This window comes from Crocuta crocuta, unplaced genomic scaffold, assembly GCF_008692635.1.
Source record: "Crocuta crocuta isolate KB4526 unplaced genomic scaffold, BGI_CrCroc_1.0 scaffold1171, whole genome shotgun sequence".
NCBI lineage: Eukaryota > Metazoa > Chordata > Mammalia > Carnivora > Hyaenidae > Crocuta > Crocuta crocuta.
The window spans coordinates 371,180-382,564 of NW_027530879.1; the positions used below are offsets into that span (position 1 = coordinate 371,180).

Here is an 11,385-nt window from a genome sequence, read left to right on the forward strand (position 1 = left end):
AGCTAAACTAGGGGAATGATGGATGACACTAAAGCCCACTGTTCACTGAGACACCTACTCTGAGCCAAACTCTGTACTGGCTGCATAAAGATTGGATACATAAAGCCTGGATGATCTCCAAACACTTCCTTGAATCAGGGTTCTAAAGGAGGAGGCAGAACTCGCAGCAAATAAGGAATCCTTAAGATGAATGTAAAATCAAGAGGAAAAGGATTAAAGTCCCNCTACTAAGGCCCTGTGGGTTTCTCTGCTGTGTTTCGAGAGAGGCTAATATGGTGTAGACACGGTATCCTACTCCAGTATTAGAATTTCACTTCTTTGGATTAAACATTGCCCTACTCCCATATATATATATTTTAATATGCACATATTCCTAGAAAAGTAGCCCCACAAACCATCTCTTCTGTAGTGTAAACGAGTCAAAGTCATGAAAGACAAAGCAGGGATAAGGGATGGTTCCAGATCAAGGAAAACTAGTGAATAACTAACTATAAAGGGTATTATTGGGACAGTTGGAACAATATTGAATATAAAATAGTCAGTAATAGTCTTGTGTCACGTTAAGCTTCCTGAACTTGATAATTGTATTGTGGTCATGTAAGGGACTGCCCCTGCTAACAGAAGTTACCTGCTGAAGTATTTATGGGTGATATTTTTTAGGCCATGATATCTGCAGCGTATTCTCAAATGGTTAACAAAACATAATAAACTTTTTTAATGATAATAATGTGTATGTACAGCGAGAAAGATAAAGCAAAGGTGGCAAACAGTTAAAAATTGATGAACCTGGGTGAAGGGCATATGGACATCCATTGTACCAGTCCTCAAACTCATCTGCATGTTTGAAATGTTTCAAAATGAAGAGTGGGGGGAAGTACATGTTCATTAGAACCTTCTTCCCTCCTTGCTAAGATTTGGTCCTATCCTCCAGCTTCCGTCTACGACAAGAGAACACCATGTACCATAACCCCCTCACTACCTTTACGGAGGTATTTCTAACACCCTAGGTCACCAAGTTGATCTGTAGATACATTTCCTAGTTTTGGGGTAAGACTGATAGAAGTTATTGTATTTTCCTCACTATATGCCAGGTTCAAGTTTTTGGGTTTTTTGGGGTTTTTTTTTTTTTTTGGCTTGTTAACTTCTGAGTGAAAGATATATCCTTGGGGAACCATTTGCTCTTACCCTGGTTGCTGGCAAAATAAGGTTTTCATTGTTCTGTGATAACAGCACTTGCTGAACGTGTTTTCTTCTTTCGGGCCAACGTTTGCTCATGCTGTGTTTTCTTCCTGCCTGTTCCACAGAGATAAAGGGCAACCCCCACCTGCTGATCAAGTACCACAGTGGGTTCTTCGTGGATGGAAAGTTCCTGTGCTGTCAGCAGAGCTGCAAAGCGGCCCCAGGATGTACCCTCTGGGAAGCATGTAATGTGACCCTTTGGTTGGGCTGCACCCTGGGTGGATGGTGCCCCATTAGACAAACCTGCCAAGTTCCAGAATTGCTCACCAAGTTCGGGAAAACAAGAGGTGCCACATTGGGTTGAGATCATGAAAATCCAGCCTCGAAAATGCTAGCGGGCAGATGAAGTCTAATTCTAGGGTCGACGGAGTCACGTTCGTCAAGATAATAACAACATTAACATCGGGCACCCTTTCATTTCATGAGAAATAACTTTTTTAAATTGGAATCACGAACCCAGCAAGGAGCCGTTTAATTCATTCCATATCACCATGGTTCATAACCTAATAAACCAAAAAGCCACCATTCTTTTAAAAAAATATGCCAAAGGATCAAATTTATATACCATATATATCAAAATGATGGACAGCCAAATTTTAAAAGGCATATTTAAAGGATTTGCCATTTCGGTACATGTTTATTGATTTCTTACTAACATCACAGAAGGTAGTGAAGGGTTTGCCTTAAGTGCAATCGGATTCTATCCAGAGTTATATTTCTAAGGAAATCTGTGANACAGAGGGAAAGAATTAGTTGTTTCCTGCTTGTACCCATATGGGGTCCCATCACATAAGTGTCCCAGGATACTTATGGGAGACAGTCCCACGTATTTTAGACGTTTATCCTTGTTTACCAATATTAAGTTGCAAATAAACTAAAAAGGAGAACTTATTCTGGGAACGGTTTCACCAGCCTGGACAAAACATGCTTAGATAATAACTTGAACGAACTGAATGAGATCAGCGGTGTGATACCACTTCATGAACTGTAAGACACACAGGGACATGAGTTATTATTCAAATTCATTCCATGATAGTATTCACAGTGGACAGTTGCATCGATGGTATTACAAGTAATTTGGCAACAAAATCAATGAATACATGTTCATTGTGTTCTCCATCTTAATGAGACTTCACAATGAACATTTATCAATCTTAAGTATACCACATTGTCCTTTATACTCACTGATGATAGTGATTTAATGAACTGTATAGAAATCATTGTCTATGGATCCTCCCTCCACTGTAAGGGACTAAGGAATAATGTTTCTTTACAGCATTAGTTATGTCCCCTACTTATTCTGTTCATGATCTGGCATCATTACCCAGCAGGCCAGATTCTAGCTCTGATCGTCCCCTAACTCCCTGGGAAGAAGCAGGAAGAAAGGCCAGAGAGAGCACTGCCTTCAGATTATCTTCCCAGGCTCTGCCTGGATGGCGTCTGCCATGCGTTCTGGGTCCAACAGACTCTTTCCCAGCCTCCAAAGGAAACTACAGAATTCGCGGGTGCTGTAACCCATGAGCGGCTATGATGTTGTCTATTTGCCCAAGTGTAACTTCCTGCATCGGCCTCCTCTGCTGAGTTACAGGGCAGCCCCTGGGTGCAGTTACTAGGAAGGAAACAGTTGAGAGTCTTTGCTTCCTTCTCTCTCCAAAATGCCCTAGACCACTCCTTTTCTGGGGTACATGGCCTCTAAGGACGTTTACCATGCACCCCAGTTTGTTTGGCTCAGTCTCCTTCTGCAGCTGGGGACATGGCATAATTATTCAAACCTACCTATCCCTGTAAGGAATGTTCCAGCTTGGTTAGTAAACCACATGGCCACTCTACTTATAAGGCACATGACGGCTTCACCCTCATGGCCAGGGCATCTACTCACACGTGGAAGTGGAAAGAGAAACCAGCAACTACCATAAGAAATGAAGAAAGCACAGGATAGGTTTGTTCACTTACAAATCAGCTACTTACAAGCATCTTGTATGAGTCGATCTAAGAGGAACCGGACAAGGCTTCTGACCCAAAGCCTCACAGGTAGTGGCCAACGAGATTAGATATCTGTATTTCAAATACAGGGTGGAAATGAGATATGAATTAATAGTTTAAAGGACTGAGAGGAACTTTAATGTTTTCTCTGTTTGGGGAGAACACTGATCACCACAGGCGGGGGAGAGTGTTGGAGGTGGTGCTACCTGGCAAAGTAACAACACCGCTCCAAATGTCTGCTTTGTTTAAAGTTCCTTCTGACACTACCTGGCTTTGCTTTTCAGATGCTGATCTGCACGTCACAACCCATGAAGAGAAACACAGAGCTCCCATCTTCCCAGAAAGAGTGGTAAGTCAACATTTAAAAATTTTTTGCGGGGCGCCTGGGTGGCTTAGTTGGTTAAGCGTCCGACTTTCGCTTGGGTCATGATCTCGCGGTTCGTGGGTTCGGGCCCCGCGTCGGGGTCTGTGCTGACTGCCAGCTCGGAGCCTGGAGCCTNTAAGCTCAAATACTGGGCCGTTGTACCATTTTATATGGCTGTATTTAATATCTGGGCCTCTTCTATTCCTAACCTTCTCTTTTCTCATAAAGAGTCACCAGAAAATGGGTGCATGTGGGAGAAGTCCTCAAGACGGCATCACATATAACAGGCAGCTGTTACTTACCGCCATTCCTCCCCCGGCACCAGCATGGCCAAGTCAGCCTCATGTGAATGCNCAGTCTGTGACTCCCTCTCTCTCTAACCCTCCCCTGCTCATGCTGTCTCTCTCTCTCTCTCCTAGAGATAAGTAAAACATTAAAAAAAAATTTTTGTTTTTTAAATTTTTTTAATGAATAAAATAAAATAAAATTTCGCAATGACTCACAGTCATGGGAAGAACCTCTAAATTGTCCCTTCCAATGTTACAATCCTACGACTGCAGACATTCCAAGTTACAACTTGTCCCCTTCACATAGGTCAGATGTCTATCTGCCGGCAGCCTGCTTTGGGCGAGGGTCATGCAGAAGCTGAAACTTCTGACTCTTTCACAGTTGGGCCCCAGGAAGAGGGTGGTCTCATGCAAACCAGTCGTACGTGCCTGATCCCATCATGACTTGGCAGGGGTGCCTCTGGGCAACTTGTGTGGGCTTGCCACTGGAGCGCAGATGCAAACAGAATTTTATGACAGGGGGAATGTCTTGACCCTTAGCTCTTGGGTTTCTAGTCCTCACATTTCTGCTGAGCCAATGCGCCCGTCTCGGGAAGGGGTCCTTTCAAGATGGCTCCCAGCCAACCCTCTCCCAAGGGTGGAGTCGGCCTACAGGGAAACAAAAACGTGGACTGCCCTGGTTAGGAAGACTGCCTGAGGCTCACTCTCCCTACAGACTGCTGCTCTGCTTCTGCTCTGCCTTTCTGGGTTCATAGCCTTAGCTCCCGGCTTTTAGGCTTCCCTGGCAGGGGACAGCCTCCTCACATGCCAGGGGACACGTAAAATGGCCTCTTCCCAACGATTCTCTAGAAGCCGTCCTCAAAGTAAAGGAGTGTCCCTAGCCATCCATCAGCTCTCTGGCGTCTTGGGTACTTATTTTCAGCTGCACACATTCACACACACTTCTCCCTTTCTAAGTCAAAACCATAGGAGTTTTGTGAACCAACACGAAGGACAGAACGAAATCCGTTACTGGAGTAGGTTAAATTGTGTCAGTTGCTTCTAAAGGAAGCAGAGCCACGTTGAAGCCTTGCTGGTGGACCCCGGGCCTCCAGAGCTGGGAGAGAACACATTTCTGTTGTTTTCATCCACCAGATGCATCCTGATTTGTTACGGCAGCCCAAGGAAGGTGACACAGTTGTGAAGGCTTGAGGGCTTTATTCCGTTATCAGCAACACTGCTGTTTTGGTTTGGATGCATGCTCTCGTCCCGAAGCCTGGAAATTACGGCCTTATAAAACACCTAAGAGCTACATCCAGAATAAGCAAACACACAGGGACAAACGGTTGAGGCGTGGCGGCCTGGGGCCGGGACGGAAAGGGGGAGTGGCCGCTAAGGGGCACAGGGGCCTCACAGGAGTGCCAGCGATGTGCCAGGACCCAACCGGGGTGGTGGTTGTCCGACTTGACCGACTTACCACAAGTCACTGAATTCTACACTTATAAAGGGTAAATGTTATGGCACGCAAATTACAATCCAATCCAATTTGTTTTAAACAAATCTAAAAGCAGGGGACAATTTAGGAGCCAGAAACCATGGCATCTGACCTCCAGCAAGGAATTCTTTGGGAAATGTGCTGAATGAAGATTATCAGTCCGGCAAATCAGTGGCCAAGGTTTTCTAAGTCTGTTTTGATTGTAAGCTGCCCTCAGGGCTCAGGGATCCAAGAGACTACCATGCAAAGCATGCTTTCCTTTGTTTTGTTTTTATCAGAACGTTCAAGAGAGAACTTACTTTGCGGAGCTGAGAAAGTTAAACATCCCCTTTGTAGCCGTCTGGTCAGATTTCCGTTTAGGGAACTTTCCACTGCATTTACCTCTGGACACAACCGCGGCATGGCCCATAGACAGCAGTGTCCTGGATAGCCAAAATTTCCAGGATGTCGAGCCCTGAAAAAAAAGTAAAAATACAACTATGAAAACTTAACTTTAGAGCTTACATGTTGTTCTGTGAAGTTTTAATTGAAGTGTAATATGCACTTAGAAAAGTATACAAGTCCTACGCGTTTAGCTTGATGCCTTTTCACAAACTGAATCCCAGGGTTACCATCATGTTCCTTTTTGATCACTACATCCCACTGAGAGGAATCACTGGCTTGACTTGTAACATCATAGATGACTTGCTTGGTTTTGACCTTTATATAAATGGAGCCTTAAAGTATATAGTCTTTTATTATCTGTCTTATGACTTTAGGGTATGGTTGTAGTTATTCTTGTTGCTGTGTCCAATTCTACTGTGTGAACACACCACCGTATTAGTTTTATCGCTGCTGTAAAAATTACCACAGATTTTGTGACTTAAAGCAACACAAATGTGTTCTCTTGAAGTCCCGAAGGTCAGAAGTCTGAAATAAAATGGACACACACAGTTNTGGGCATTTAGGTCGTTTCCAGTTTTTATCTAATTGAAATAATTCTGCTATGAACATTCTTTTACATGTCTTTGGAGTTCAGAGTTGGGTGTGCAGATAGACTTTCTGGATCTATGTGCACGCCCAGCTTTAGTCCATCTTGCAAACAGCTCTTCAGAATGGTTACATACTCCAACCAGCAAAGTATGAGCCTTCCAGTCGTTTCGTCCATATCTTTGCCAATTGTGAGAATTGGCCTTTCCTTTCTTTTCTTTTTCCCTTTTTTCTTTTCTTTTCTTTCTTTCTTCCTTCTTTCCTTCTTTCCTTCCTTCTTTCCTTCCTTTTCTTTCATTCTTTCCTTTCTTTCCCTCCTCCTTTCCTTTTTAAGAGCTGATGTACTGGACCTGTGAGTTCCCAGGGCCCGAATCTGTGGCTCACGGCGATATATTAAAATGTCTTGTCCTCCAAAGCTGAAGATTCCTCGAGCGGTTCCTATTTTCAAAATGAATGAAGCATCTTCAAGTGCCACTGCTGCCCAGTATGACAGTGACTCCAAGAAAAACTATGGCTCCCAGCTAAACCTCGGCTTGCAGCTTCTGCCGAGAGAAGACTGTCCTGACTGGTGGCAAGTAAGGAAACTGAAAAGGTAAACTTCAGCTTTTAGTCCGGCTGCCCGCGCGTAGGATAGACGGTGCCGCACTGCCTCGGACCCCGGCCTCAAAGCTGTCCATGCGGCCCTTGGCTGAGCTTGGGCTCGGTGCTTGAGCCGGGATCCTGGGGAGGCAGCGGCCCACTGGGACAGAACAGCGTAGACCTTCCATTTAGGTGACCGCATCTGTGAGTTACGCAATACTTGTGCATTTCATTCCCTCCACTTCCTCTCCTCCTTTCCCCCTAATTCCCTTACGACCCAGACCCTGCTAGGGTCTACAGACTCAGGCAAATGAGACCTCGTAGTTNTACGCCGCCACCTCTCCTGACATGACCGGCCTTCTCATGTTTTTGTTTTTTAAATTTTTTTTCATGCTTATTTATTTTGAGAGAGCACACGCATGCATGCAAACAGGAGAGGTGCAGAGACAGAGAGAGGGAGAGAGAGAGGGAGAGAGAGAGGGAGAGAGAGAATCCTAAGCAGGCTCCATGCTGTCAGCGCAGAGCCCCACGAAGGACTTGATCTCAAGACCCTGAGATCATGACCTGAGCCGAAATCAGGAGCCGGACGCTTAGCTGACTGAGCCGCCCCGGCGCCTGGGGTCTTCTGGCATTTTTAAACCAAAATATGCCACCTAAGGGCAGAATTCAAACTGCCTCAAAGGCAGCACCTAAACTGTGTATCCCGCCAGGGTCTGGGACCAAATCGGCCCCATCCTTGATGCTCAGTAAAGACTGAATTGAATCGCAAGATGACAATAGAGAACGAGTCAAGGAGCATCGCTCCTTGTTGGCTGCCTCGGACTTCCTCCCTGTCACCGCGTTCCCTGACATCTCCTAGCCGGTTATCAGTGTCCCTACAGGGCACCCACGTCTGTCTCCCCACACAACGACAGACACACAACATCCTTCCGACTCCCCGGGCACCTCCTTTCTTTGCTGTCTCCCTTGGGCTCTGATTTTTTTAATTCTCTCCATCCGCATCATTTTTATCTAAAGCAGATGCCTCACTGTACCCACAATACAGTCACGGGCCGCACAGAACTTGAGAGAATTTGGGTGTATGCCTGCTGTTGCTTTCGGCTTAGCAAGTTGTGGTACCTTTCGTTTCAAAGTGGAGCTAGAATCCAGGTGTACTAATCTATGCCGGGGACCCGAGGGGACACGTTACCTGTATTTGCCTGCAACCCCGTGTTCCTGTGGAAGGAGACCATCAGTAGACTCAGATCCTAGCAGATTGGGTGTCACACCAACTTTGTGCGGGGTCCCCTCGCTGCCGGAAGCCCCCGGGATTCGCTGAGGGAGGAGTGCAGTGAAAGTGAACATTCTGTTCACCATGGATTTTTTTGCATGAATTTTTATTTAAAAAAATATTTCATGAAGCACCTGGGGGGCTCAGTCAGTTAAGCGTCGGACTTCGGCTCAGGTCATGATCACACGGTTCGTGGGTTCGAGCCCCGCGTCGGGCTCTGTACTGACAGCTCAGAGCCTGACGCCTGCTTCGGATTCTGTGTCTCCCTCTCTCTCTCTGCCCCTCCCCTGCTCATGCTCTGTCTCTCTCAAAAATAAACATTAAACAAACTTAAAAATATTTCACGAAAACACCGTTTATCTTGACTGCTGAGTTTTTCTGACACCCCTTTAGATTTTGCCCCCAAGATTTTGCCTTGACTTTGGATTTTTCCCTAGAACTTGAGAAAGCTAGTTATCTGAACAAAGAATGGATTAATCACTTCTTTGTGTGAGTAGCATTACATTGGTGAGTGAATGATGATAATTGCTAAAAGGTCTTCTTGGAGACTGAATTCTTAAAATGCAGCCATGATTCTCGGCTCATGTAAGTAGATAATACTTTTTGTCAATTATCCTCACCTGAGGTGCTTTTTATTTTTTTCTGAGTGGTGAAATACTGCATGTTTCCATTAGAGCATTGATAGATCGCAGAATAGCCAGTGTACATTGCTCTAGAATGTTCTGTATGCACATGTTACTGTGTATAGAGAATTACAAAATCAGATTCTTACCATGCAGCCAGTCTTCTCTGCCACTTGCTCTTTTCACTTCACATCTTGGACATTTTTTCCTATTTAAATACATGAGGATGTACTTACGTTTTAATTTTAAAAAATCGTGAATGGTGGTAAAACATAACATACTCTTTACCATCTTAATCATTTCTTTTTTTAAAAAATTTTTAATATTTATTTTTGAGAGAGAGAGAGAGACAGGGACAGAGCACAAGTGGGGGAGGGAAATAGAGAGAGGGAAACACAGAATATGAAGCAGGCTCCAGGCTCTGAGCTGTCAGCACAGAGCCCGACGCGGGGGCTCAAACTCATGAACTGCAGTGAGATCATGACCTGAGCCAAAGTCGGATGCCCAACCGACTGAGCCACCCAGGCACCTCCCTCATCTTAATCATTTCTAAGTGGCAGTTCAGAGGTGTGAGATACATTCACACTGCTGTGTCACCTACCTGATTATTTTGAATGTCTGTATCGTATTCTATTATATATGGATAAACCTAAGAGATATACTATTGATGGACAGTCTCTACGTGTTCTTGAAAACAACATAAAAGCTGAATAAGTTGCTTAGCACTTTAAAATAAGTTTTGTGTGGGGCGCCTGGGTGGCTCAGTCAGTTGAGCATTCGACTTCGGCTCGGGTCATGATCTCATGGTTCGTGGGTTCGAGCCCTGTGTCAGGCTCTGTGCTGACCGCTCAGAGCCTGGAGCCTGCTTCGGATTCTGTGTCTCCTTCTCTCTCTGGCCCTCTCCAATTTGTGCTCTCTCTCAAAATGAACTAGATGTAAAAAATAAGTAAATGAATAAATAAGTTTTTGGGGGCACCTGCTTGGCTCAGTCAGTAGAGCACGTGACTCTTGATCGCAGGGTTGTGAAGTAAGCCCCACATTGGGCACGGAGCCTACTTAAAGAATAATAATAATAAAGTAAAATAAGAGTTGTCTTATGAAGAGATGAAGAAAAAAGGCTGCGCTTGTCACTGTGAAGTGTGGTTTTGAAAAAGAGTCTGAGATCTGAGGGCAAGCAGGAAATGGGTCCCACGTTCCAAATAATATAGCCTTTGGACCTGGAGAGGTAGGCACTTCCTCGTGCTCAGCTTACTGCCCCAAACGAAAGAGGGAAGACGAGGGGTGGCAGAGGGTGATGAAATGCTGCAGGTCCATCTGTGTCCACACGGAGTTAGAAGTTCAGTATTTTCAAGGCTTCTAATTGCAATCGCAACAGCCAAGAGGAAAATAACACTTTAAAATATATAAGTGATCGAATGCTTGCGTTTCTATAAGAAAATCAGGGCAAACCCAGTTGAGATGATTTATTAGTCCAGCTTTTCTATTAACAATTCTCTTTTGTTTAGGGACACTCAAACTACTGCTTGTTACTGGGGTCCCTGCAAGGACGAAAATGTGAAAATGACTCATTAGCTTAAATTCCCAAACCGAGTGAAGTGGACAGGCCAAAATGTTAAACGAAGCTGCAGGATAGCTAACAAAACTATTTGTGTCATTTAACCTTTATAAATAAACCTAAATTTACGAAATGTGTCTTTTGTTGTAGCAGTGAGGATTTTGCATGCGGTAACCCGAGGGAAAGGACTGTTGCAAATCACAGCACCTCAAAGATGTCATGGTAAATCAAATTCGGGTATTCCTTTGCACCTAGGATTTGCTTCCATTTGCAGGAAAACTAACCAAATTTGCAATCATTTTGCAACTGGACTTCGTGTTTAAGGTAAATACGAGCCAAAAAAAAAAAATCACGTACTTTGCCCCTCTCAACCCTCAAGCTGGTCTAAATCGATGGCTCGTGGGTTACAGCTTTCCTCACGCTGATATTCCCTGTCCATCGGTGATGATATCCACTGGCGTTAGCATGGACAGCGGGGTTCCTGGCTTGGGCATCTCCAGTGGGAGAGAAAACCACCAGAGCTGAGTAACTCTTCTCTAAGAATTGCTCTCCGTACAACCCGAATGCTTTTTTTTTTTAATATTATACTACAGCTGCCCCCGAAGGCATTCATCTATTTCATGAGCCTGCTCTTCAAGAGAGTCAAACAAGTCCACATTCCTGGTGGCCTCTTGTACCGAAGAGCCATTTTCTCATTAAACTGGGCACGAGCTCACCTTCTGAGTGATTCTCTCTTCACTTTGCAGATACTTTCCCAAGTGCGGAGAGGGAACCCTAACAGACTACATTTTATTTACGGGAGAAAGCAGGGCAGGATTTGATATTGCACTGCTAGGTAATTACATTTTTTCTTGGTGGGTTTTTTTTTTTTTTTTGCATTCATGTCATTTTCTCCCTTATTAAGGGGAGTCCCTGAGTCAAGTTCATCTGAAGAAGAGGAAAACCTGGATGACTATGAGTGAGTTTTGAAAGTCCTCTATATAACTCTAAAACTAACATAGATGTTTCTATTCTATTCTTCCTCAAAGGTGTTAAAGTAGAT

General features: G+C 44.5%; 1 protein-coding gene across 5 annotated transcripts in view; it reads left to right on the top strand.

Annotated features, from left to right (window-relative positions):
* The window catches only part of BMX (BMX non-receptor tyrosine kinase), a 47,573-nt gene that overhangs the window by 11,700 nt on the left and 24,488 nt on the right, over nucleotides 1-11,385 (top strand). For 4 of the 5 annotated variants that reach the window (XR_013336395.1, XR_013336396.1, XM_077769640.1 and 1 more), the window contains exons 5-9: nucleotides 1,305-1,424; nucleotides 3,507-3,571; nucleotides 6,733-6,908; nucleotides 10,494-10,565; nucleotides 11,248-11,301. Coding sequence is in view for 3 of the 5 variants with exons in the window: in XM_077769640.1 (XP_077625766.1) it covers nucleotides 1,305-1,424; nucleotides 3,507-3,571; nucleotides 6,733-6,908; nucleotides 10,494-10,565; nucleotides 11,248-11,301 (487 nt within the window). In the remaining 2 variants the exon portion in view is untranslated. The remainder of the gene's footprint in view (nucleotides 1-1,304; nucleotides 1,425-3,506; nucleotides 3,572-6,732; nucleotides 6,909-10,493; nucleotides 10,566-11,247; nucleotides 11,302-11,385) is intronic. The other variant, XM_077769641.1, reaches the window with a different exon arrangement.